Source organism: Neovison vison, chromosome 3 (genome assembly GCF_020171115.1).
Source record: "Neovison vison isolate M4711 chromosome 3, ASM_NN_V1, whole genome shotgun sequence".
Lineage (NCBI taxonomy): Eukaryota > Metazoa > Chordata > Mammalia > Carnivora > Mustelidae > Neogale > Neogale vison.
The window spans coordinates 160,632,977-160,660,668 of NC_058093.1; the positions used below are offsets into that span (position 1 = coordinate 160,632,977).

General features: G+C 43.3%; 2 protein-coding genes across 6 annotated transcripts in view; one reads left to right on the forward strand and one right to left on the reverse strand.

Moving 5' to 3' along the window:
- The window catches only part of ZNF397 (zinc finger protein 397), a 41,679-nt gene that overhangs the window by 4,739 nt on the left and 9,248 nt on the right, over positions 1-27,692 (reverse strand). Inside the window, exons 1-2 of one of the 2 annotated variants that reach the window (XM_044243154.1) lie at positions 7,184-7,280; positions 6,310-6,526 (exon numbers count right to left, since the gene is read on the reverse strand). The exons of the other annotated variant lie outside the window; for it this stretch is intronic. Of the exons in view, the coding sequence (XP_044099089.1) occupies positions 6,310-6,409 (100 nt within the window). The 5' untranslated portion in view covers positions 6,410-6,526; positions 7,184-7,280. Of the gene's footprint in view, positions 1-6,309; positions 6,527-7,183; positions 7,281-27,692 lie in introns of those variants that run through there. 2 annotated transcript variants of the gene reach the window in all.
- On the forward strand, positions 7,390-26,222 carry ZSCAN30 (zinc finger and SCAN domain containing 30). Of its 4 annotated transcripts, XM_044243160.1 has the most exons (7): positions 7,390-7,493; positions 9,514-9,675; positions 15,371-15,474; positions 17,283-17,364; positions 19,474-19,999; positions 20,278-20,416; positions 23,607-26,222. In XM_044243160.1, exons 5-7 carry the CDS (start codon positions 19,592-19,594, stop codon positions 24,536-24,538), a joined length of 1,479 nt encoding a protein of 492 aa, XP_044099095.1. In that variant the 5' UTR covers positions 7,390-7,493; positions 9,514-9,675; positions 15,371-15,474; positions 17,283-17,364; positions 19,474-19,591; the 3' UTR covers positions 24,539-26,222. The 4 variants fall into 4 exon arrangements, with proteins under 4 accessions (XP_044099095.1, XP_044099096.1, XP_044099097.1 ...); XM_044243161.1 differs by lacking the exons at positions 7,390-7,493; positions 9,514-9,675 and having other exon boundaries at positions 14,175-15,474; positions 17,286-17,364; XM_044243162.1 differs by lacking the exons at positions 7,390-7,493; positions 9,514-9,675; positions 17,283-17,364 and having other exon boundaries at positions 14,175-15,474.

Genomic DNA, 27,692 nt, shown 5'->3' on the forward strand with positions numbered 1-27,692 from the left:
TCACTGCAATCAGGCTTTTATCTCCTTAACTCCATCAAAACTGCACTTATCAGAATCCTTAATAAGCTCTATCTTAACAAATCTGATGGTCAATTCTCAATCTTCTTCTGTATTTATCTGAGATAATTGATTACTCTCTTCTTAAAACATTTTTCTTCTAACTTACCTTTCCCCTACTCTCCATAACACAGTATACTTTAAATTTTTTTTTTTTTTTTACTTTAAATTTTTTAAAAAAATTTATTCATTTGTCAGAGAGAGAGAAAGATAGCAAGAGGGCACACAAGCAGGGGGAATGGCAGGGAGAGGGAGAAGCAGGCTCCCGGCTGAGCAAGGAGCCTGATGCAGGACTCGATCCTAGGAACATGGAATCATGACATGAGCCAAAAGGCAGATGTTTAACTGACTGAGCCACCCAGGCATCTCCAGAGTAATCTTTATATGTTATCATGCACAAAATGTTCCAGTGGTTTCCTAATACACTGGGAATAAATTCTGTGTCCTTACTATGGCTCAGAAGGTTCCATCCCGTCCTTTCTCTCTCTGCTCTCATTTCATTCCCATTTCCTGTCTACCCCAGACTGACACTGTTCCTGCTACATTAAAGGGCCTCTGGCATTTGCTGGTCCCTGTGCCTAAAACACTCTTCTCTCAGATAGCCATGTGGTTTGTTTTCTCACTTCCCTTATATCTCTAACCAACTGTTACTACCTCAGAAAGACACAATACTTGGAGAGCTCTGCATTTTTGAAACAACAGATATCACAGTCGAATGTGCTGAAACGACCAATATTAGTACCCTAACTCAAAATTTTAAAAAAGGCTTTGCATGGGTCCAGGTTGCAATGTAAGCTGTCCTATCACATGACTTTATTAACCCGGATAACCAATGGTAAGAAATGTCTGCAGTAGTCAGGGATGCTGTATTAAGGCTTCTGCAAGCCTCCAGAAGAGAACTACACCAGAGTAAGGCCATATTCTCTTCTGCCATCAATTTTCTAAGTGAAAAACACATGCTGGCTTGCTCTTGGGCACTAATAAGACTTAATGCTTCACCACAGAACACTAAATGACTATTACAAGCTGATCAATGTGAGCTACCTAGTTGACCCACCAAATCCTAAAACTAGACATACAAACCAGCGTTCCATTATAAAAGCAAGTATGGAAGACAAATTCCATGTGCTAGTGATGTGGGTTTCCTTACTGCTCCACTAATCCCCTCCTTATTAGCCAATATTCATGGCCTAATGGGAATTCCCTCTTATCAGTTAACAGAGGAGGAAAATGTACAGAACTGAGTTATAGATGGGTCTGCTCAGTGTGTGGACACTAGCAGAAAACGAATCTTTCACTTACACCTTGACTCTGAAGTGACCTGAAACATACTGGTAAAGGCAAATCCTCCCATTAGACAGAATTTCAGGTATACACCTGGCTGTCCACTTTCATGGAAGGCAACAGAGCCTAAGATACACATCTGTACTGATTCATGGATAATGACTAATGGGTTATTGGTTAGTTAGGTAGCTAAAAGAACAAGCCTGGAAGATCAGATATAAGGATTATAGAAAAAAATTATAACAGACCTCCTACGATGGGCAAAGAATGAATGTATTTGTGTTCTGTGTGAATACTCACCAAAGGGCATCCACTTGAAAGAAGCCTCTTAATCAGACGGACATGGTGATCCACCTTGTGGATATCAGTCAGCCTTTTTAGTAATGTTTGCCCAATGGATTCATGTACAAAGTGGTCATGGAAGCTATGTGTGGGCTCAACAATATGGGTGTCTACTTACAAGGCTGATATGCCTATTATCACAGCTATAGAGCCATGCAGCCAACTGCTGGGACCAACCCTGAGCCCCTAACATGGTACAATTCTCCGGAGAGGAACGAGCCCACAACTAGGGGGGCAGATTCATCAGACTTGGCTCCTTCTATCATGAAGAGGGCAAAAATTTGTTTTCAAAGGACTAAATATATAGTCCAAATACAAATGTGCACTGACCTAAGAGAATGCCTTATTTATTACCATGGGATTCTATACAATAATACCTCCAGAGGAGTAGTTTTACAGGGAAAGAAGTACAGCAATAAGCTCACACACATGTAATTCATGGGTCTTACCACACGTCCCATCATCCAGAAGTAAGTGGATTCCAATAATAGTGGAATGATTTACTTTAGGCTCAGTTGCGGTACCAGGCTAGGCAACAACACCCTAAGCTTGGGGCTGTCCTACAGGATGCAATATGTGCCTTAAACCAGAGGAGAATAAACAGTGTTGTCTTATCTGTGGCCAGAGTACCTGCGCATAGGAGCCAAGGGTAGAGGAGTAGTAAAATGTCTCCTTTCACTATATAACTAACAATTCATTCATATCATGGATTGTATTATACTTATATTCTTAAAGATTTGAGAAAGCACATGAGCGTGCGTGCACACATGGGTGGGGGCAGACAGAGAGGGAAATAAGCAGACTCCCCACTGAGCTGGGATCCTGATGTGAGGCTTAACCCCATGACCCTGAGATTACAACCTGAAATGAAATTAAGAGTCAGACAATCAACTAAATGAGCCACCCAGGTGCCCCCATATAATTTTTAATTCCTATCCCCATAATCTTGGGTTTGGTGAGTTTGGGGTTCTGGTTCTCAAAGAAGAAATATGTTTACCATGGAACAAAGTCATGATTTTGTTAAATCTGAAGCTGAGACTGTCTCCTGGCCATTTGGATTCCTCATGCTGCTGAACCAACTGGCAGGAGAAAGGGTTGCTCTGCTGGCTGGGATGACTGATACCAATTGATACTGCGGGTTGGCTGCTGCTACATAACAAGGGCAAGGAAAAGAAGGCGTGGAAATCAGGTAATTCAATGCAGGTGCTTCCTAGTTCTCTCCTGTCTAAAGGCCCAGTCAATGGTACACTGAAATAACATGGAAGAGACAAGATCATCAAAGACTCAGATCATCCAGGAAGAAAGGTTTATGTTACTAAACTAGGTAAAGAACTCTGCCACTGAGATCCTGACAGAGGGTAGAGACAACATGGAATGGGTGATGAAAGAAGATGTTATGATTATCAGTTTTGGCTTTATGAATAGTAAAACCTGCAGCAGTGATTTTAAGTTAATTATGTCTTCACCCCCTTTACCTCACTACCTAATATGAGGAGCATCAATGGCAGTGAAGTTTCACGTTTTGATGTGTGTGGGGGGGGTATAATTTAATTACAAGTCAACCTGTGAAGCAGAAGCTTAAGAGACTGTTTTTCTCTGTGTTAGAAACATGATAAACCAAACAAAGGACAAAAGTAAACATTATAGGTTAAAAGGGGTGGACTGTAATGGGATATTCTCCTTTTGCCCCTCTAGGTCTACTGTTCATGTTTCTCTGTGCTCCAAGAGGCTGATACTAATTTATGGACTGCAGCACTTGGGATTCTGTGTCCTCTGGCTTGCAATTAGATTTGGCCCAAAGTAGGAGGAGAACTGTAGAATGACCAACTATCCTGGTTTGTCCAAAACAGATGGGGATCTTGGGATATGGGAATTTCAGTGCTAAATCCCAGGGCAAACCAGGATGAGTTCTTCACTCTACATCCTGACTCCCTTCTTGCTGGGCCAGGAGTTGCAAGTGACTGTGCTTCTTTTAGCAAAGGCTATGGCTCCTACTGGGGAGCTCTAGCTATACTCTCCAGGATCTGGTAATCAGTCTCTCCCTTTGTAACACTAGGCCTAAGGGTAGTAACTGCTTATTTTTTTGGTCCCAAAGCTGTACTCTAACCCTTATTAATTTCTGTAATCCTACCCATCTTCTTCATGAAATGTTGAATTACCAATTTGAATGAACCATCTGTTTCCTGCTAGAATCCTGACTGATATATCCTGGTTTATTTTCTTTGTAACCATTACCACTATCTGATGTTCTACTATATATTTATGTATTTCCTATTTCCCCCACCAGACTGAAGGTCCTTGAGGGCAAAGGCTTTTCTGTTCAGTTCACTGCTATATGCCCAGCACTTAGAACAGTATAAGAGTAGCCCCTCAATAACTAACCATATTATATGGTCAGCAATAATTAATAAGCTATATTCTGATTAACTAATAAACATTTATCAACAATAAATATTTGTTGAATAGGTGATTACTTATTAGAAGGACACATTGTTAGTAGTGACTATCTTTTTTATTTTTAAAGATTATTTACTTATTTATTTATTTAACAGGCAGAGATTACAAGTAAGCAGAGAGGCAGGCAGAGAAAGAGAGAGGAGGAAGCAGGCTCCCCGCTGAGCAGAGAGCCCGATGCGGGGCTTGATCCCAGGACCCTGGGACCATGACCTGAGCTGAAGGCAGAGGCTTTAACCCATTGAGCCACCCAGGCACCCCTATTTTTTTGAAGATTTTATTTATTTATTTGTCAGAGACAGAGAGAGAGCAAGCACAAGCAGGCAGAGGCAGAGAGGGAACCAAGCTCCCCTCTGAGCACAAGGAGCCCAATGTGGGACTTGATCCCAGGACTCTAGGGTCATGACCTGAGCCGAACGTAGTTGCTTAACCAACTGAGCCCCCCAGGCATTCCAGTGACTATCTTTAGATGGTGGAGCTGTATGTTATTTAAATTCCCTGTTTTGTGTCTTTCTGTATTTTACAAATGTACTTTAGTATAATTATATTATTCTATAGTAAAAAAATGTTCTTTCACACACACTCTAAGAGACACAAACACATGAAATATGTAAATTTATAAAAACTGCAAGGAGACCCAATTCTGTAGTACTTCTCATGAAAAATGAGAGCTAGATGCCTTACAATAGATTCTTAAGGAAAGACAAGTTCTAAATATAGAAGAGAGAAACAAAACAAAATAAAAATACTCAAAACTATAAAGAGGCAGAAGATCTGGAGTAAAAAAAAAGACAGTAAAATTTCACAGGCAAAATAGCAGCAATGAGAGGACCCAAATCAGAAAACAGCAAAATGTGATGTGAAAATGAGACCCTGCAGAACACCTGAATAAGAATGGGATTAAAGAGACGCCTGGGTGGCTCAGTAGGTTAAAGCCTCTGCCTTCAGCTCAGGTCATGCTCCCAGGGTCCTGGGATCGAGCCCCGAATTGGGCTCTCTGCTCAGCAGGGAGCCTGCTTCCCTTCCTCTCTCTTTGCCTGCCTGTCTCCTTACTTGTGATCTCTGTCTGTCAAACTGATAAATAAAATCTTAAAAAAAAAAAAAAGAATGGGATTAAAATTATCTAACTAAAAATAACAGTGCCTACCATTTATAAAGAATTTACTAACAGTCTGGTCTGTGTGCAGAACTTTATATAATGTAATATTATTAGTGCTTGTGTTTGTTATAGTAGTAAGGGATCCCAACAAACCCTATCTCCAAATAACTACATCCTTGTGTAGTTCTTTTCCACAATGACTCTGGAACGTCAATATAACACAAACATAAGTTAGAAAAGTGCTTATGCATCCCAAGGCTTTCCCTCTCTCTGTATGGAAAACTGGCTGCCCTGTGAGAAAGACTGGGCTGGACAGCTGCAGGTGGGTGACCCCAGCCATGACCAGCACCAACAGCAAGACATATATGGCTGATACTCAGACCCTGGCCCTAGTTGAGCCACTAGATGACTGCACAAGTGATCCCAGATAAAACCAGGAGAAAAAACTGCCAGCTGAAACCAGCCCAAGTTGAGGACCTACAGAACCATAAGAAAATAGCATGGTTTAAAAATGTCTGATGTTTAAGGTCACTAAATTTTGGGGTCCTTTATTATGGAGCAATAGACACAACCCTCAAAATAACCTCCAAGGTATGAGTTACTAAATACTTATAAAATGAGGAAGCAGAAAGCAGAATCGTTTAAAAAAAAAAAAAAAAGAAAGAAAACGCAAGTAATTTACTGAAGCTAGTACATGACAAAGCTAGTATTTGAATCCAGGGTGTCAGACTCCAAAACTTTTAATTAGCCCAACCCGTACTTGAAAAAGATGACTTGAAAAGATTTTAAAAGGAGAATATCAAACACTGACAGACAGGTGATAAAGTGATTATAATGGGGAAAATGGGCAACTGGGAACTTAAGGAGAGGAGGGAACTCCATGAGAATCTGACTGCCAGAATTCACAATAAAGCTACGTAACTGTGCTTGTAGCACTCAAGACATGATACCGCCTAATATAGTGAGGGATAGGGAACGAAGAATACCAATAGCCTGGAAGACACTAACACCGCACCATTAACAACCCTCCCCACCACCTGAACAGCCTAAAGGTAGAATGCACTGCTTCTCACCTGACAGAAGGTGGTGTTCTTGGGACTCATAATTGAAGTGGATCTCCATGGGCTGTAACTGGATGCTTGGCACCTCGGGGAGCAACTGGAGAATTACCATTTCCTCAGTAAGCCTTTCTTGTCCGCATAGGAGTCTGAAACCTGGAGGCAACGGGGTACCACTGGGCTTGGAAGGCAATCATCGTGGAGACCGGAGATATAATTTCGGAGAAACATCCTCTAGATAGAAGAGAAGTGAAGGAGAAAACAAAATCTCATTTAATTTCCAAGTGGTTTTCTCCGAGAATTTATTAGGCTTCCTCCCTCGTGATGAGGCTCGGACATAAACCATTTTGGACGTGCAGTCTCCATTCCAAGGCTAGGGGCCTTCAAACATAACTGGCGGTTAAGGCTCCTGAAATAAGAATGTAACTGGGAAGAGAAGGCAGGGGAGGATATTGTAAAATTTTGTTTCGGCGGTTAACGCTCTATTCGCTGCCTCTCCTATACCCCCCACCCCCGGCAGTACTGGTCACCATCATTATCCCTCTTTCCCTCCTTCCCTTTTCCCAGCACTCGCACATTCAGGCTGCTTTTCCCCCGAACGCTCTGCGGATCTGCGAGGATGCACCCCCCTTCCTGATTCCACATGTCCCCAAAGTTTCCGGTGTTCATTCGGCTGAACCCAAGGCCGCGGAGGCGCTGCCCGGGTACCCAAAGCACATTAGGCCGAGGACCCACCGCCCCAGGAGCAGCGCCTGGGGGCGACCCGCGCGGCCGGGACTCTCTACGGACTCGAGAAACCCTACAGGGTTTCCTGGCGGTGCCGCAAGGCAGCCCAGGAGGCGAGATCATCCGAGGTCCCCTGGCTCCCATGACCTTACATCACCCATACCTCGACGTGTCCTTCAGGTCCCTGTCAAGCCCCACGCGCAGCGAAACCGCCATCGCCACGTCCACTCTAGGAAACTGGGAGGATTGTTCAGCTCTATGGCGCGAGGGGCGCCCGCCCCGGCGCAGGCGCAAGGGGTCGGCTGCAGGCTGGGGGCGGGTTGAGGAGATTTAACCCCTGAACACCCGCGTAGCTGATCCAGTCCCGCTATAGCGAGCGACCAGGTCAGCCAGCGACAGGTCCCTTGCTGCTGTACCTGCCGGTTCTTGACGTGAATGTCGAAACATCTTTCGGGAAAGCTCTCTGGGGCAGGGTAGGTTTTCTGACTACATAATGAGTTCTTCCTTAATCTCTCTCTCTTTTAAAATCCCCACGCCACCTCCTTTTCATACTCGCTGGTGTGCTTCCATTCTAATTTTCTTCCTGTCGTCTCTGGTTTTTTCCCCTAGAACAGTGGTGTGCCTCCAAATCACCCGGAAGCCTTATTAAAAATTTTTACTGGGCCCCACGCCTAGAGTGAACCTAGAACTCAGGATCATAGGTACTGCTACTGTTGGCTCTGGACCACACTTTGAGAACCATTGCCCTACGAATTAATTCCTGACTTGCCGGGAAGCTGGATTTTGATGTACTTTGCCATCACGGAAGGCCATAGGGGTCTTTTCTAAACAGTTTGCTTAAGAGGAAATTAAAAACAAAAAAACAGAAAAACAAAGAAAACTATGGAGACCTATGAAAATGAAAACACAACAGCCCCAAAATCTTTAGGATACATCAAAAGCTGTTCTAAGAGGGAGGTTTATAAAATACCAGCCTACTTCAAGAAGCAAGAAAAATCACAAATAAACCAAAAAATACACCTGAAGGAGCTAGAAAAAGGACAAACAAAACTCAAAACCAGTAGAAGGAAGGACGTTGATAAAGACAAGATCAGAAATGAACAAAATAGAAACTAAACCATTTGCTTGCCAGGGCAATCCTCATTGTGACTAAAAGAGCAGGGTGAGAAGGACCTGAAATTTGGAGGAGCAGGGCGCACATTGGGGTAGGAAAGGATATTGTTGTGTCCTTGGATATTTCTTGGGAAGTACAGGGGGAGTTAGGAGAAGGATTGAGACATATAAGATGTTGGGGAGAGGTACAGGTTTGAGAACGTGGTGGCTGGCTGAAATGATGGTTGAGGTGGAAGTAGAGGACTTTGTGTCCCAGCCCAAGACACTCTTCTGATAAATGAAATCTTAGAGATGTATAAATGAGACTCTGATATTCCTTGTAAAGAACTTGTTTGGGTCCAGCCTCCCAAGAATGGAGTGAAGATACTTTAGAAAGAAGGCAAAACAGCTTCACTGTGAAATAACAGACATATAATAATAAGAAAATATTAGAGTATATAATTTGATAAGTTTTGCATATGCACATAATTGTGAAACCATCACCACAATCAAAATAATGAATGCATCCAGCAAGTTCAGAAGTTTTCTGTACCTTTTGTATCTCCTCCCTCTTCCCAAAGCTCCCAACCACTGTTCTGCTTTGTGTTACTAGAGGTTAGTTTGTTAATTTGCATGTTTTAGAGAATTATTTAAATGGAATCATACAGAATGCAGTCTTTTTTTTCATCAGACTTCTTTAACTAGGCATTATTTTTATTATTATTTTTAAATGATTATTTATTTATTTATTCGACAGAGATCACAAGCAGGGGGGTGGGGGGGGGAAGCAGACTCCCTGCTGAGCAGAGAGCCCAATGCGGGGCTCCATCCCAGGACCCTGGGATCATGACTTGAGCCAAAGGCAGAGGCTTTAACCCACTGAGCCACCCAGGAGCCCCCACTGAGCATTATTATTTTGAGATTTATCTGTATCACAGTTGTCTATCAGCGGTCTGTTGCTTTTTTTTTTTTCTGAATAATATTCCATTAGCTATATATAGATCACAATTTGTTTAACCACTCACGAGTTGATGGGAGTTTGGGTTATTTGCAGTTTTTTTACTATTACAAATCAAGCTGCTATGAACATTGTTGTCCAAGACTTTATATGGACATGTACTTTTTTCTCTTTCATGGTAGTTGTATGTTTAACGTTTTGAGAAACCGCTACACTATTTGTCAGAGTGGCTGAACCATTTCGCATTCCCACCAACAGTATATGAGAATGCCATAGCTGATATACTACTTTAAACAGGTGTTGCGTAAAAGAGAATGAGAAATGTAACCAGAGGTTAATTCTTATGTACAAAGGTGAGGCTTTTGTTCACTTTTTACCTGGAAGTGATGATGTGACTGTGGATTTTCTGAGTGTTTAACCAAGGAAATCAAACTTTTTTTCAGATTTTGCTAGATTTGTGGCTTTGTGGAGTTTTACTGAAGATGTTGCATTCTCCAAGTTGAGAAGCCAGCTTGGAATCTAACTGTTTGATCAGTCGGCCAGAACAACGGGAGACCCAGCTGTGGTCCACACCAGCTGACACTGAAGGCGTTCCTCTCAGTAAGGTAAAGGAATTCAAAGGTTTCCAGAGAGATCAGGAGTGATAATACAGGCATGGGAAAAGATAAGAGATTCTCCAGAATGAAAGTGATAGGTCACCCGCCAATATTCTACCTGATTTTCATTTCCTATTCCATTTCCTCTTATGGGAAACTAGGCCAAACTAACAAATGTCTGATTTATACATAGATTCTACAGCAGTGGTTCTTCATCTTTTTGGGGGTAATGTAACTACTTTGAGAGTATGATAAAAACTACAGACCTCTGGGGCACCTGGGTGGCTCAGTGGGTTAAGCCTCTTCCTTCGGCTCAGGTCATGATCTCAGGGTCCTGGGATGGAGCCCCGCATTGGGCTCTCTGCTCAGCGGGGAGCCTGCTTCCCCCTCTCTCTCTCTGCCTGCCTCTCTGCCTACTTGCAGTCTCTCTCTCTTTGTCAAATAAATAAATAAAATCTTTTAAAAAAACAAAAAACAGGGCACCTGTGTGGCTCAGCTGGTTAACCGACTGCCTTCAGTTCAGGTCATGATCCTAGTGTCCCAGGATCGAGTCCCACATCGGACTCCCTGCTCAGTAGGGAGTCTGCTTCTCTCTCTCACGCTCTCCCCCTTCATGCTCGCTCTCTCTCACTCTCTGTCTCTCAAGTAAATAAATAAAATCTTAAAAACAAAAAACTATAGACCTCTTCCTCACAAAGTTGGACTTAAAGACCTACTTCTTATCCTGTATTGCTTATCATGTATTATATTGTATTAGAAATTAATTTCCCTTGATAGTTAAACTTCACAAAGAATGAACTTCAATCTAAAAATCAATCCCCAGGTCCAGGTAAAAAAGGGAAATAAATCCAGGGACGCCTGGGTGGCTCAGTTGGTTGGACGACTGCCTTCGGCTCAGGTCATGATCCCGGGGTCCCGGGATCGAGTCCCGCATCGGGCTCCCAGCTCCACGGGGAGTCTGCTTCTCTCTCTGACCTTCTCCTCACTCATGCTCTCTCTCACTGTCTCTCTCTCAAATAAATAAATAAAATCTTTAAAAAAAATTTTTAAAAATTTAAAAAAAGAAATATCAATGAAACCAAAATTTTGTTCTTTGAAAATATGAACAAAAATTGACAAACCTTTAATATGCTAACCAAGAAAAAGAGAGATTAACAAAAGCAGAGAAGAGGGGACATCACTACCAACTCTATAATAATTTAAAAGAATATAAGGGAATACTATGAATAACTTCATGCCAACATATTACACACCATAAGCGTCATGGACAAATTCCTTGAAAAATACAAATTTACTAAAAGTGACTGATGGACAGACGCCTGGGTAACTCAGTCAGTTAGCCATCTGTCTTCGGCTCAGGTCATGATCCAGGGTCCTGGGATCAAGTCCTGCCTTGGGCTCCTTGGCTCAGTGGGGAACCTGCTTCTCCCTCTACCTGCCTCTCCCCCTGCTTGTGCTTTCTCTCTGTCCCTGACAAATAAATAAATAAATAAAATCTTTTTTTAAAAAGTGACTGAAAAAGAAATAGAAAATATGAATAAATGTATGAAAAGTAAAGAAGTTCAATTAGTAATGAAAAGTTTTCTAACAAAGAAAATCGCAGGCTCAGGTGCTTTCACTAGTAAATTCTGTTGAACAGTTGAAGAATACCAGTCTTAAAAAAAAAAAAAAAAAAAAAAGAATACCAGTCTTTCACAATCTCTCCCAGAAAACAGAAGGGCCAGTAATTAATTTGATGCCAAAGCAGACAAAGACATCACAGAAAAAGACAATTACTGACCAGTATTTCTAACAATATAGATGTGGGGCACCTGGGTGGCTCAGTGGGTTAAGCCTCTGCCTTCAGCTCAGGTCATGGTCCCAGGGTCCTGGGATCGAGCCCCACATCGGGCTCCCTGCTTAGTGGGGAGCCTGCTTTCCCCCTTTTTCCTGCCTGCCTCTCTGCCTAGTTGTGATCTCTCTCTGTCAAATAAATAAATAAAAATATTAAAAACAAAACAAACAAAAAACAATATACATGCAAAAGTCCTCAATGAAATATTAGCAAATTAACTTCATTAATATAGGGGTGCCTGGGTGGCTCAGTTAGGTGCCTGCCTTTGGCTCAGGTTAGGATCTCAGCTTCTTGGGATGGAGCTCTGTGTCAGGCTCCCTGCTTGGTGGGGAGCCTGCTTCTTCCTCTCCCTTAGCTCCTCCCTGTTGCTTGTGCACACTCTCTACCTCAAATAAATAAATAAAATATTTTAAAAAATGAACTTCATTGATATGTAAAAAAAATTATATATTATAACTCAATGGAATTTATCCTAGTAAGTTGGTTTAATATTCAAAAATAAATTACTAATATTCAAAAATAAATTAATGTGGTCAGAGATATAAATAGATAGAGATATAAATATCTCTTTCAATAATGTTTAACAATAATAGAATGAATGAGTATTGGTTTAATCATACCATGTAACATTATTAGAAATGAAATATATACAGTGTACATTTACACAAAACAGTATGAACAGATTTCACAATGATGAATTCATCCAGACTTTAAAAAAATACATATCGAATTCCATTTCTATACAGTACAGAAAGAGGCAAGACCAACTGTATCATGTCAAAGTTCAATGTAGTGGCTATCTTTCAGGGCTAGAGGAGGGTGGTGACTTGAGAGCACAAGGAGACTTCTGATGATGGATAATATTCTGTTTCTTCATCTGAGTGCTGGTAACATGAGTATGTTCAAAAAATAGTATGTGCACTTATTTACTTGTAAAATCAGCATTACTAAGCAATTCTATTTGGCTGTTCTGTATTCACAGCATCAAAACACAGACCAAAATGCACCATTTTTTATTAAAACGCTTCATTTTATTTTCTGAGACTCCACCTACCTATCCTGACTCATTCTCTCCCCATCAGGTCTGTATTCCTCTTTTCTTCTACCTTCAATTTTTCTTCCTACTCACATTTTACCTTTTTTTCCTACAAATATAATTAGGTGCCTAGTATTTTTATTTTATTTCTTTTTAAGATTCTATTTATTTATTTGACAGACAAACCGCAAGTAGGCAGAGAGGCGGGCAGAGAGAGAGAAGGGAGGAAGCAGGCTCCCTGCTGAGCAGAGAGCCTGATGCGGGGCTCAATCCCGACACCCTGGGACCATGACCCCAGCCCAGCCAAAGGCAGAGGCTTAACCCACTGAGCCACCCAGGCGCCCCAAGGTGCCTAGTATTTTTTAAAAACAAACACCTTTCAATCCTGTTGCCTAGTCCAACCAAGTGTCCTTTCTTTTTCCTTCTTGCACGATTGCATTTCTCAGAAGGAATTACCACCTGTTTTCCGTATCTGATCCTAACGCTTCTTAACCCGTGGCAAGTAACATTCCACAGATAACATCTCTCAAGCCCTTCCTGTATCCCTCCCCTTAATTCCAGCGTCACCAAAGTTCTGGCCTCCTCCCCTTCTCTGCCCGACTGCTGATCACCTGTTCTCTCTCCTGAAACACTCTTTTGGCTTTTATGATTGAACCATCTGGGCTTTCCTCCTTCTAGAAGTTTCTCTCTTCTATCTGTTCTTGCTCATCCCACCCCCAAACATAGCTATTTTATAATTTCCTGTTTATTTTCCATAAATTTTCCTTTGGATCTCATCCCCTTCTCCATTTTCAGTCATATTTTCAGATACTACTAAAATTCTAAGTTCACATTTCTAAACGTCTTTTTTTCTTATCCGTTTTGCCCTTCAATCCAATCCACGCAGTATGTCAGATAGTGCCCCGAAGTACCATTCCTGCCATGTCACCTGAAAATGGCCTGCACTGATTACTAAAAGCATTTCTAATTCCCGAGCCTGGCATTTGAAACTCTCCAAACCCGACCCACCGCATCCTTCAGCCTAGGTTCTAGCCCACGAAGATGGGCTAGTTCAGGCCAATGTCCTCAACTTCCCACTGCTGTGCTCTCCCTCAGGCCACTCCTGTAGCCAGCAGTTGTCAGGTAAGACTCAGCCTGAGTAGCGCCTTCTTCCATCGAATTATTCTGACTGTCCCGTACGTGTTCATGCCCTTGTCCTCGACGGCAGGGTCGATCCTCCTCCTGGCCCCTCGCCAAACCTGGGCTGGGCCCTTCCCCTCAACCTCCACGCACTCCTCTAGTTAGCTTCTAGAACTGCCACTGGGGATAGCGTGTTTGTGGTGTACGAATGCAGTTTTGTCCTCCTCTTCCCCAGATTTACAGAGGCAGGGTTCTATTTTTATCTCCTCGGAGTTCCACCAGGCGCGTGCTCTCTATCTATTTCTTTTGTCCTCCTTCCGCCGCCTGTCAACCATTTTGAATAGGGCTGTCCCCACCAGGTCCCACTGGAGACACACTCCCCTCAGCTTCGCGTCCCTCCTCCCAAGCCTCGGGCGCCCGGCGCCTGCCACAGAGCTGCAGTCCTCCCGGCTTCCTAGAGGGGCGCGCCCGCCCGCACTTCCGGCGCGCGCGTCCCGAGGCCGTTCTGTCGCTCCCTGGGGTCGGTGCGGCCGCCTGCCGAGCGAAGGGTGAGTGAGGCTGTCTGGCGGCGCGGCCGCGCGTGCTTCCCAGATCGTCCCCGTCCGACTTCAGCCCTCCCCGCCGCTTTGCCTCGGCCGTTGCTGCCCCAGGCAGAGCCTGTGGCGGTACCAGGTGACCGCCCCTCCTGGATGCTTCTGTCCGCCCGTCAGTCGGTCCATTTCTTCATGCATTTGTTTGTCTGCTCACCCACCGCCCTAGCGTCCTTTGACTTCTCAAGCACTTACCCGGCGCCTCCTGTGTCCCAGGCCATAGGCCGCGCAGTCGGAGAAGAACTGAGGCAATCTTTCTTCCCACTTAACGCGGCCAGAACTCGCTCTTGAGTCAGGTCTCAGCTGTTCGTCTTAACTTCCCCAGTCTAGCTAGGTTCGACGCTCACAGCCTTTTCCACTTTCCACTTCCCGCTGTATAGTTCTTACCAAGACTAAGTTATGTAATTTTGTGTCCTTTCTGTTTAACGTCTGCCTCCCTACGAAAATCTTAAAATTGTGTAATGGCAAGGACACGGACTTGCTTACAACTCTCTGCTCGGTGCCTCGCGCAGGGCCTGCACAAAGTAGGCATTCTGTAAATATTGTTAAATGTGTGGAAGAACACAGGACCTCCTCCACAGGGCCACTGGTGTGGTGGGGAAGGCAGTTCAGCAGACTAACATATCTAAGAGCGTGGACTGTGAGTCAGACCGATTTGAGAGCAGTCCAGACTACATCACTTCCAAACCATGGGACCTGAGAGAAATTACGTAACTTCCCAGTTTCTGTTGAGTACAACAGTAGAACCTCGACCATAAAGTGCTGTGAAGAGGAAGTGAACAGGTAGACTGTGCTTGATTGTACAATAAAAGCTCAGAGTTCTCTGTTACAACTAAGTAAGAAAACGGTGCAGGTATATTAAATAACAGCCATACTGCTGAAAGCAGCTTTGTTCAAAACTTGTCCTGGAGGTTCTTGGGTTGCTTGGGTTAAGAGCTAGCTGGGGCCAGGTTCTCACCTCCCAGAGGGAAGGGCCATATTTAAGCTCAGTGCTTCCAGCCCTCCACAATGGGTTCCCTAGACAGCTCTGTAAACACGGACACTTGGAAACACAGTTCTGGTCCCAAGCAGTCGCCTGTGGCCCCCACTGATAAGGCTGCTTTCTCATATTTACACTATGAGAAGGTGGAAGGAGCTCTTCCCTGAAGCAGCAGCACCTCCCCAGGATTCTCTTTTGTGGGGTGATGGAAGAATCACAGGACCTGTGATCATTTTACTCAGCCTAGCTGGTAAGTTTCCCCAATAAAGCCTATTCTATAACCCATGCCTTGTGATGTGGAATTTTGCCTTTCCCTTGCACCATGTCTGTCATGCATTGAGAACCTGTTCTGGGCCCAGTGTTTTAAAATACGAGTTTTATTATTACGTATGGTGAGGCCAACAGATCAGGAGATGATTGCCATTCAAAAGATAGTTTGTTACTCATAGTTCTCAAGAGGAGCAAGAGGAAGAGGCATGCCATGACCCACATGGTCACATGGCAAAAATCACAGGTTCAGTCAGGAGACCAGGTGAGGGGAAGTTGGTCGGGAGCCTATTCTGTGGTTTCGGTGGGATGGACTGGGTGAGGCAGGGTCAGCAGGCTTAGGATTGACTAGTTTGAATAGCTTAAGTGATAAACTAGATAATAGGTAAACTCTCTGGCTTGTTCCTAACTTTTTGGCATCTGGCCCTGGTTGATTAGGGCAGGGGAATGGTGGCCCTGGATGTGAAAGCCCGGTGCAGGAAGTGATGGGGTGTGGGTTCTGGTTGGTGGTTTGTGTATGAAAAGCACACTTGAGTTTATTATCTGTAGGAATCTGCTAGCCCTGAGAAGGACCATCCCTCCAGTGTAAGCAAGGCCCAGATGTCAAAACCCCAGAATAAAAAGCTATGCTTAATACACCAAGCACTACTCTACCTGTCTTATGTTACTTCCAATTCCTATAATAACAGTGAATGAAAGTACTATTAACTCCATTTTTAGGAGAGGAAATGGAATCTTAGAAAGGTTTGGTTGGTGACTACTGTCACACAGCTATTAAGGTAGTAAGAGGCTGTACTATGATTTCAAACTGTTGGGTCACTTGACTCCAAAGGTGGTGTTCCTCCTGTGAGCTAAGTCATTTTTCTGCAGTCTGAGAAGTGCCATGGAAACATCTTTCAGTCCTTATTAGGCATTTGGCATGTTGACCACTTACTCTTTGAAACTTTTTTTTTTCCCACTATAGTGGTATTCATTCATATATATATGGCACCTACTCTCTGCTGTGCATTGGGTTGGGTAGTAGGGAAAGGTGAGCAAAAATGCTGATGTAACTTAGAGTTGAATCATGGAGAAGATATGTATTAATGCAATAGTCTCACTAAAATATATAAACTGACAAAATGAGAGCAGGGCTCTGAGAGAAAGGAACATAATTTTCTTTAACTGTGTCTCTTATGACTCCTTGACTGACCCAGCCCCGCCTGCACATCAGAGTCAAAGAACGTTTTACAAATATAAAACCAGAGGTTCTGACTCAGGCTGGGGTGCAGCTCAGGCATCTGTAACATGAGATTTTGCCCCCCTGCATTTGCTTTTTAAAAACTGGTCAGAGGAACAGGGTCAGATTCGCAATTTTGAAAAGGTTGCTCTGGTTATAGTATGAGCAGACAGTGTGTTATTGTATAGTGTGACAGGACAGTTAAAGGGATGAATATGGTAGTGGCAGAGATGGGGAAGGGCAGATTCTGGAGACAGGCAATAAGTCATTAGGACCTAATTTGCATTAAATACAGGAAGGAGGTGTTAGGGATGCTTTCCGTTTTCTAGAAATGCAGCCAGGTGGATGTTCCTAATTCCTGAGGGGACCACTGGGAGAGGAGCAGAATTGGAGTGGGAGGAATCATCAATTGGTCATGGTTTTAGATCCTTTCATGAAATTCAAGAGGCATTATGGGAGTGAGGAACAGTAAATAGGGCTTGTGCTCAGATAAGAAGTTGGGAGTAGAGATGCCTGTGAGACAGTGAAGACAGTGCCAGACTTAAGGGCTAACCTATGGAACTCTGATGTAGAAGAGGTGGGCCCGTGAAAGATGGAAGAAGGAAGAGACAAGCTTTATGATGGAAAATTTCCCTTCGGCCGCATAACATAGAGGTAAGTTGGTGAGGCATAATATTTATAATAGAAATTTAGTATCACAAACATTGAAGTTAAAGGGCAAGACCCATGACATAGACCAGTGATCATTAGGCAAAGCACACATATCCATGTGATGTAGCCCTTGGTAAATGCTGTATACACAGTGATACATAGATCTGATGATGCTTTGTTATGGGATTTCTTAAATGGCAATAACCACATAATAAGAACTAAAGAAATGTATTTAGTATTTTTCAAATACTAAAAAATTAAGAGGAAAAATATCCCAGCTTTCTCTGTGTTTGTATATGTATGGCAAGAAACGGAAATGCTCCTTTGTAGTATCTCACACGTAATTTTGTCATAAATAACTCAGGAAATGATACCACCATCCTTTCAGTCACCAGCGGCAGGGAAAAACCTATCCTTGACTCCTCTTCCAAACCCTTATCCAGTGTGTCCCCAATTCCTGTCAAATCTCTCATCTTTATCTTTGGCTCCCATAGCTTAGGCCCTCTCGCCCAAGTGGTTGCCATAGACCCTTCCTATGCCTTCTCCATACCCCTTCCTGAGTGGGCAGAGGGACCCTCCAGCCATTCTAATGGTTGTGGGGCTCAATGCAAACTGCAATACAATCTTTCAGACCCCTGGCCTCCTCTCCCTCTGTGGGTGCCTCCTTTCTCACTATTCCTGAACTATGCCCCAGGCTCTGGCCTATTTGTTGTTGTTTGTGTTTTTTGTTTTTTTGTTTTTAGGCTTTTTTAAAAAAAACACATGGGTTCATATCAGAAACATTGGGAGGCACTTATTGAAGTCTCCCACAGAGAATCTGTCTCAGGAAGTCTGTTGTGGGGTCCCTGCTCCATGGCTGATTCTGAACCAGAGTGGGCAACCATGAATCTGGCCTCCCTAAACCACCCGCACCTCCCTCAGTGCAGTCCTCCCACTGTTGTCTTTCCCTGAATAACCTGATGTGACATCTTCACCCGCTCATTCTTATCAGACTCTTGCTGACGTGTCTTCTCCCGGCAGGCATCTCTCCCTGGTCTTGGTTGTTTCTGTGTCTGCTACCATGCCTGATTCCCTCTATCCTTGGATTTATCACACTGCGTTTTCAGGTTTACTCTAAGGAGTCTGAGGACAGAGCTTTTAATCCTGAGAATCCTGTTCAGTAAACTGCCTAGCATGTAACTCAAGTATTTGTTGAAATAATGAGTGAAGGAATTTATTCTCTTTTCTTGGTACTGTCTTAGAACTTGTGACTTAAAGGCAGGAATTCTTTGTACATTTCCTCTGGCCATTCTCCATGACACTTTCCTAACATTTTCACCATCATTTAAAATGTGTAGTATCAACCAAGATGATCCTGGGCTAACCCATTCTGTAATAAAAAACAAGTGCTTTGGAATTGGGCAACCCTAGGTTCGTGTCTCGACTTTGCTATTTACCAGGTTGAGGCCATGGGTAAATTAAATTACTTAACTTTTAAAAATACCAGTTTCCTCATCAGTAAAATGGGGATGATAATACCTCATAGTAGTATTGTCAAGCCCCAGTAAAATAGTATTTGTAAAGTGCCCGGCCCATAGTAGGTGTTTATTAAGTGCAAATTCCCTTTTGGGGAGACCCATGGCATAATAACACTCAGTACTTTCATTGCAGAGTTTGGTTCTGCTGCTTACAGCCTGTGTATCTTTGGTTAACTTATGTATCTCCGGAGCTTCATTTGGAAATAGACATAATTATGATCTTTTGGAATTATTAGGGAAATTGTATAAAACATACATTAAATGGCCAGCTAGTGTTGGCATCTAGTAGGTACTCAATAAAATGGTGATGATGATCATGATGATTCTGCAGTGTTTTTCCTGCTTTCCATGATCCAGAAATATCATTTATTATCCCTGATACTGACCCTAACATTATTTCTAAAGGTTCAGTTGATTTCAGGGATTCTTAAATTTTCTATTTCCTGAAAAAAATCTTTTCCCATCTATAATGTATTGTTTAGCTGGTAGCTCCCTTTTAGTCATTTTTCTTTATAGAGCTATACTCTATGGCAACTTGTCTTTGAAAACCTGCATTTTTATTCTAAGCCAATTTTTTTCCCCTGTGTAACATTAGCATTGTCTATCTCGGGAGTCCCCTGAAGAATCAGAATTCAGAAGGAATCTCTTAGACAAGGGAATCCATTCCCTTCCTGACTCAACTGGGCAGCATTTTCAGACGGTCTCTGCCCAGAATGTCAGGAAAAGCTGCAGGCCTGGCCTCCCGTGCTCCAAAAGAACAAGAAGGACTTATAATTGTGAAGGTTGAAGAAGAGAATTATGTTTGGGGGCAGGACCTTGGCCTTCAGGGAAACACGTGTAGCCTGGAGACCTTCCGCCAGCGTTTCAGGCAGTTTGGCTACTCTGATTCTGCTGGGCCCCGGGAGGCCCTGAGCCAGCTCCGGGAGCTTTGCCATCAGTGGCTGAGGCCGGAGGTGAACACCAAGGAGCAGATCCTGGAGCTGCTGGTGCTGGAGCAGTTCCTGGCCATCCTGCCTGACGAGCTGCAGGCCTGGCTGCGAGAGCGCCGGCCTGAAAATGGAGAGGAGGCCGTCACTCTGCTGGAGGAGCTGGAGAAGGAGCTTGATGAGCCAAGGCAACAGGTAAGAAGTAGGTGATGTGTTTGCTTGTTTTATCGATTTTAAGTTAATGGGGAAGCCATTATGAGTGGTCTTGACATCACCGCTATCAGAGTTATGAAATTTCTGTCTTTTGGGTTATTATTTGTGCACTGGGACCAAGGCACTGGGGCTTTTAATCCTGTTGTTTTCTGTCTAATCATCTGAATTGAGTTTCTGGCTCTAACTGCCTTGCCCATTGTTCTAGGGTTTTTTCCTTCTGTATCCTCAGAATCATAGTGCTGGTACTTGATTACTCCTAGGACACGGTTCATGGCCAAGGAATGATCTGGAAGGAAATGACTTCCAAAGGAGCACTGAAGTCTCTGAGTATACAGCTCCAGCCTTTGGGGAACCAGTGTAAGAGTGAGACTCAGGAGTGCCAGACTTCCCATGAGAGAGGTGAGGAATTGCAGTCTATTTGGGGTTGAGGATGATGGTACGGATATCAGCTGTGACACAGTGCATTTTCTTGACAGTCACTTGTGGCTGTCATTAAGTATGGTGGAACAGCCCCCTCCTTGCCTTGAAATATTCTTCCATTGGCTGTACCTAGAATCTAAAATTCCAATATAATTTCTAACTTTGGGTTAAGAATTAAGGTCTTCAATAAAATTCTTTAATACCCATAATAGTCAAAGACCAATATACTATGTTTTTAAGTATTATGGACCACTGGCAAGGCAATACCCAAGAGGGAGATGAATTATGTATTACTAGCTGAAATACATAGTAATTGAAACAAGCAAGTTCAATATTAAGAATTATGGACTATAATGGGGTTAATTACCGAGTGGTTAAAAAAGAAGAAAGAAACAACTCTAAAGAATACAGGAATAACACATGTAGGGAATCTTCAGGGCTGAGGCCAAACACCCAAGGAAGGCACAAATCTGTAAGAGAGTATCATATCTTCCTAAACAGCATCTCACTGCCTCTGATTCAATCTGTTTCCCATCTCTCTGGTCATCTTAGCACATTTCTCTCGACATGTTTCAGTTTCTCCACATTCATTTGATATACAGGGATCAAACAAAACAAACAAACAAAAAAACAAAACAAAACCCAAACCTCTAGTGAGGATCTGATTAATTTAAAATACACGATAGGGGGACGCCTGGGTGGCGCAGTTGGTTGAACGACTGCCTCCGGCTCAGGGCGTGATCCTGGAGTCCCGGGATCGAGTCCCACATCAGGCTCCCAGCTCCATGGGGAGTCTGCTTCACTCTCTGACCTTCTCCTCGCTCATTCTCTCTCACTGTCTCTCTCTCTCAAATAAATAAAAATAAAAAAAAAAAATACACGATAGGTCCATTTCCCAACTCTTATCTGTTTTACTTCATATGCTTTTGTTCCTTCCCAGTAGCACGTTATGGACTATTGTGGACTGATAGATCTCGTTGTGTTCATCTCTTTTTAGTCTTAGGGGTCTTGGTTAGCCCTGCCTCTGAAGAATTAATGTAGAGCATGTCACATCTTTCACCCAGATTGTGAGATTTAAATCACTGGGAGGATCTACCTTGCAAGGATTTTAAGAGTCACCATGTCATTTTTACAACCTTATATCCTGGGTTATAATTTTCCCAAAGGTACTTCACTATCCTAACAATAGATCTTCCTAACAATAGATCTCCTAGATCTCCCCAGAAGAAGAACCCGAGATACGGAGATTTGGGTGCATGTGATTTAATTATTTTTTTTAAAAAGATTTATTTATTTATTTGACAGAGAGAAAGAGATCACAAGTAGGCAGAGAGGCTGGCAGAGAGAGAGGAAGAGGCAGGCTCCCTGCTGAGCAGAGAGCCCTATGCAGGACTCGATCCCAGGCCCCTGGGATCATGATCTAAGCCGAAGGCAGAGGCTTAACCCACTGAGCCACCCAGGCGCCCCAAGGGTGCATGTGATTTAAAGGAAGCAGTGCTCTTGAGGAGAAATCTGTAAAGGAGTGAGAGAAGCAGGGTTAGGAAGGGAAGAGATCAAGCCATGATGTGGTCTTGGGTAAAATCTAGCCTTGGCTTAATATCCTAATCCCTGCCCCACTCCCCTTGAGCATAATGGCACTGCTGAATTGTTCCTTCTTACGGTGTGGGTGGGGTGGGGGAGAGGCAGTAAGGATATAAATAACATCCTGGGCCAGATGGTTCTCATCAGCCAGGGCAACTTTCCAGAGAAGGCGACAGCTGTGGGTATTAGGAACCAACACTCCCAGCAGCTGGGGGAAGGAGGCACCAAGTTCATAAAGCAGGTCTGGATGGGCAGTGCAGCATACATCTACATAATTTTAAGGCTAAAAGCATGTTTGTTAATGTGCATTTAAAGCCACATCCCTAGGCAAAAGGCTTTTAGACCACACAGGTCTCTGTCAATACTAGGGGACATAGGGGAAAACTGCAGGCCTTGATGTTGAGCATCTTTGAATCCTGGCTCTTCCAGTTATGAACTCTGTGGTCTTACAAAGGTGCTGTTGCCTCTCTGAGCCTTCGTTTCCTGATCTGTAAAATGCAATCAGGTTTAAAGGACTACTGGGAGGATGAAAGTAAATGAACAGTTTTTTAGGTTTTCCTCCTCAAAATAATTCTGGTTTCCTCAGCCATCATCTAGTCGTCTCCTTCTGAGTTACCAGAAATCTAGAAACAAGAGGGGCTGGTTGTGAGAGCTGAAAGTTTGGCTCCAGGTGGTTGCATCTGTCTCTTTGTTTCCATCTGCCTTTGACCATTTGCACATAAGACAATGAGCATATAAGGCTCCCACCTGACCCCAGAATGAGTCAGGAAACCACAACATTCCTTTTCTTATGCTCTGAGTGTCTTATTCTGTTTGCTTATAATTGTTTGATCTAGAACTTGCAGTTGCTGTAATGCATTCTTGTTCCTGCTTATGTAAGTCTGCTCAGTTTACCCCAAAAGAATTTCCTAGTCCTATATTCTGCTCTCCTACTTTTCTAGGAGCACCATTTATTCAGGTTTCTTAGACTTCTTTTTTTCTCCTGAACACTCCTTATTCTCTTTTCCTTTCCCTCATTACCAAAAAACGCATCTTCTCCTCTAACCCAGGATTGTCTCCTAGCTTCTTGGTCTCTCACTGCTACTTCTCTTTACCACCATCTCCTCTAACTAATGTCTTACCCTGCTCACCATCCCTCCTCTTCACTGCTGACTCTCATTCTATGTCTCCCTTACTCTCTGAGGGTGCCACCTCTCACTGCCCCAGGCCACTTCTCTAAATTCTAGATTGGGAAGCTAGTTCTTTTTTTTTTTTTTTTAAGATTTTATTTATTAATTTGAGAGAGAGAGAGAGACAGAAATAGAGACAGAGAGCATGAGTAGGGAGGAGAGGGAGAAGCAGGCTCCCCACTGAGCAGGGAGCCTGATGCAGGGCTTGATCCCAGGACCCTAAGATCATGACCTGAGCTGAAGGCAAACACTTCACCAACTGAGCCACCCAGGTGCCCTGGGAAGCTAGTTCTTAAGAGTTTTCCTCCTTTTTAGGAAATACCCATTTCATTTGGGTAACTTTCAATTCCAGTTATAATAGATTCCTTTCTTCCAGTATGGGGATCCAATGACACTAGTATTTCTGTTCACATTTTTAGATGGCAAGCTGGCAAGTGACAAGGTATTAACAACAAAACAAGAAATTATTGAATGTGTAGCGTCAGCGGCCATGATATCCCCAGGAAGACTTCCTGGGGAAACTCCTTCACAACAGGTAGTTGGAGAAGCTTTGGGAGGTCTGGACAACTTTGAAAAGCCAAAAGGAGCTGCTGCAAGGAGCAAAATGAGTCCACTTCCTTCCCAGGAAAGACATTTTAGTCTGGCAACCTTCAACAAGAAAATCTCCACTGAAGAGTGTGTCCTTGAATGTAACCAGAGTGAAAGGGCTCTCGGTGTGAACTCAAATGTCTTCACACGACAGAGAGTTCATGCTGGAGGAAAGGTCTATGAGTGCTTGGACTGTGGGAAAGCCTTTTGCCAGAGCTCGAAGCTGATTAGACATCAGAGAATTCACACTGGAGAGAGGCCTTATGGATGTAAAGAGTGTGGCAAAGCTTTCAGTTTGAGCTCGGACCTTGTTAGACATCAGAGGATTCATAGTGGTGAAAAACCCTATGAATGTTGTGAATGTGGTAAAGCTTTCAGGGGTAGCTCAGAGCTCATTAGACATCGGAGAATTCACACTGGAGAAAAACCATATGAATGTGGTGAATGTGGGAAAGCCTTCAGCCGGAGCTCAGCCCTCATTCAGCACAAGAAAATTCACACTGGAGACAAAGGCTATGAGTGTACTGAATGTGGTAAGGCTTTTGGTAGAAGCTCTGTCCTTATTGAACATCAAAGAATTCACACTGGAGAAAAACCTTATGAATGTAATGAATGTGGAAAATCCTTCAATCAGAGCTCAGCCCTCACGCAGCACCAGCGAATCCACACTGGGGAGAAGCCTTATGAATGTAGCGAATGTCAGAAAACATTTAGGCACAGGTCAGGCCTTATGCAACACCAGAGAACTCACACAAGAGTTTAACTCTTGAGTAAGGATTGTACAATTGTGTAATACCAGGGATTTGGTGAGGTTCCCACCAAAGTGAGAAGTCTCCTGAGAGCAGAGTTTCTGTCCTTCCAGTCTAAGTCAGTACATGCTGTACAAGGAGATCCACACAAAGATGGTTGTTGATGTGCTGAATGGGCACCTTCACAGTAAAGCCAGGTCTGGGGCAAAGATCCTGAAAGAGCTCCTTCTAAGATGGGCTGAGAGGTGGTGCCTCCAATGGCAAGGATCTCTGTGCAGCAAGAAGAGCGTGCATTTGGCAGCTGGAGGCATGTGCAGAGAGTCATTTGGTTCTCTAAAGTATTCAGTTGTGAGGCTGTGAAATGTTGAATCATGCCCTGGATCAGTTTATAGTTCATTCTGCGCCCTTGCCAGTTCTCTTCTCCACCCCGAGCTTCCTGAGGTCAGTTTGTTTATTGTGTACCTGTTGTGTGCCAGCCATCGGGGCAGACATAGCATTGCCCTCCCAGAGTTGAGAACTAATAGGATACAGATATATATATATATATATATATATATATATATGGCAAGTAATTACAGTAAAGAGTGGTAAGTGCTTTGGTGGAATAATCTAGGATTCTGTCAAAATACATGGCAGGGGCACCTGACCTGGTCTGCAAGTTATTGAAGTCTTCCTCAATGTGATGAAATCTCTGTTGGGAAATAAAAGGTGGGTATAAGCCAGGTCAAGGTGAGAGGGAAGAAAACATTACAGACAGGTTATGGCACATACAAAGGCATAGAGAGAGGATCTAGAGATGTCTCTTCATGAGGACTCCTCTAGCAGGAATGTGTTCATGTAGACCCTAGTTTGGAAGCTAGGACATGTGTTGGTTCCTCACTTCCTGTTCATAATCAGTGAGTTGGGTAGCCTATCCCAGACCCAGAGTTACCTAAAGACCTTGAGGGACTCAGGACAGTTAGTGTGATGATAGAGTTTGCTGCATTGTATGGAAAAAGGCATGTAGGTAGGCCAAAGAAAGAAAAAATGTTGGAGGCTAGAGGGACAGTGTCAGTGTCCCATGACCCTAGGGCTCAGGAAATGGGAAGCTGACAGGAGCCTGGGAGTGGGAGGTATGCCTTCCCAGGATCCACTATTCCTCATTTCCTGTCTTCTCCTTACATCAGGCTAGAAGATACTAAGCTACTTGAAGGCAATGAGTACTTATTGAATTACGTCCTTAGATTCCTTAAAACTCTGTTTCTCTGTTAATTTTTATTTCGGCAGTTTTAATTAGCCCACCATTAACTGCTGAAGGCAATTCATATGTAGGAGAAGGTTTGATTTCTCTTCTAAGATATCCTGATTTCCCTTCCAGATACTATCTCTTTTGAAGACTTGGTGATCAAAGATGTTTTGGGTAATAGGGAAGTGAAATTGGGCCGGGGGGAGGGGGCGGGCAGTATTTGTATCCACAGGTTGGACGATTTTCATTGAGTGAGTCAATCGGAATTCTGGAGAGACCCTTCAAATGGATGGAGTTGCTTTTCCTCTAGGTGACAATCAGATGATTTCATGTTTTTAATTTTATTTAATAGGTTTTTTCTAGTTTGTGAATTAACTGTAAATGTTGATAATATAGAAAATGAGAGGGGTGCCTGGGTGGCTCAGTGGGTTAAAGCCACTGCCTTCAGCTCGGGTCATGATCTCAGGGTCATGGGATCAAGCCCTCAGTCAGGCTTTCTGCTTAGCAAGGAGTCTGCTCCCCCTGCCTTCTCTGCCTGCCTCTCTGCCTACTTGTGATCTCTGTCAAATAAATAAATAAATAAAATCTTAAAAAAAAAAGCTTTTAAAAAAATACAGAAAATGAGAAAGTAGAAGTCACACTCAACCCCACCACCCATAAAAATACTGTTAGTATTTTGCAGTTCTATAATTTTTTTTTCTTTCCCCAGTCCTAGTATTTTTTGGTAAAAATTGTGTTTGGTAAATCATTTTTAGTAACTGATTTTAACATTTATACTTTGAGCATATACTTAAGCTGTTTAGTATTAGAATGTAATACAAGATGTATTGTAATAAAATTGGAATCTTAAGGTTTGTTTTGAAATGACTTGTTCAGGAATAGGAAGCCTAGTAACACAAGTGGAGGTGTGTTGGGAGAAAGGGGGAGGGAATTGTGGCAAGAAATCAGGGAATGGGTGTGCTTGGCTTTTGTTTTCTTGTCCAGGTGTCTGGAAACATGGCTAGTCCCTTGCGCTGCAGTTCACCAAGTGAAGACACAAAATTTAGGGGCAGCTGGTTGAGAAACCATGGGAAAGAGAACAAGTAGCCTCTTTAAACACACATACACATTGTGTCCCCTCCTTTAGGAGCAGGAGCCTCAGAGACTGCCATAGACCTCCCCTTCTCTCTCAGCAGGTCAACAGAAACATGTGCAGAAAACCCCTAAAACCCTTTAGATTTGTGATCATTTGCACCAGTCAACAAGAGTGTTGCAGATGGTAAAGTTACTGAGTAGCTATGTGTGTTTCTGATCCCTCAGGAAGATGGGAGCAGATGGTATCAATGGGGTCTGGCCATAGAGCTCACCCTTCCTCTTTGCAGAAATGCTCTCCAGTTTCTACTGCATGGGAAATATTCTAATTGGCAGTCCCCTGACTTGGAAGATTCACTTAATGGGGCAACAGAAGCAGAGCATTTCACAGGAGAGTTTGGAGACCCCACGGTCAGATTTACTTAAATTTCCAGTGTCCAGCTGAACAGAATTGCAGTCTATGGAAACGAGAAGGGAGAAGGTGAGAGGTAGTAAAGTGTTATTAAGCAACCTACCTATATTGCACATCTTTTCTTTTTTTTTTTTAGAAAAGATTTATTTATTTATTTATTTGACAGGGAGAGAGAGAGAATCATAAGTAGGCAGAGAGGCAAGCAGAGGAGGGGGAAGCAGGCTCCCTGCTGAGCAGAGAGCCCGATGTGGGGCTCGATCCCAGGACCCTGAGATCATGACCTGAGCTGAAGGTAGAGGCTTAACCACTAAGCCACCCAGGCACCCTAAATTGCACATCTTTTATTTATTTATTTATTTATTTATTTATTAGATTTTTATTTATTTGACAGAGATCACCAGCAGGCAGAGAGGCAGGCAGAGAGAGAGAGAGAGGAGAAAGCAGGCTCTCCACGGAGCAG

What these genes read in the sequence shown, in the direction of transcription:
- ZSCAN30 (XM_044243160.1), top strand. Translation starts at nt 19,592, where the DNA reads ATGTCAGGAAAAGCTGCAGGCCTGGCCTCCCGTGCTCCAAAAGAACAA. An exon ending in TTGATGAGCCAAGGCAACAG is followed by an intron (nt 20,000 to 20,277) that starts GTAAGAAGTAGG and finishes GATTACTCCTAG; the next exon opens with GACACGGTTCATGGCCAAGG. An exon ending in CCAGACTTCCCATGAGAGAG is followed by an intron (nt 20,417 to 23,606) that starts GTGAGGAATTGC and finishes TCACATTTTTAG; the next exon opens with ATGGCAAGCTGGCAAGTGAC.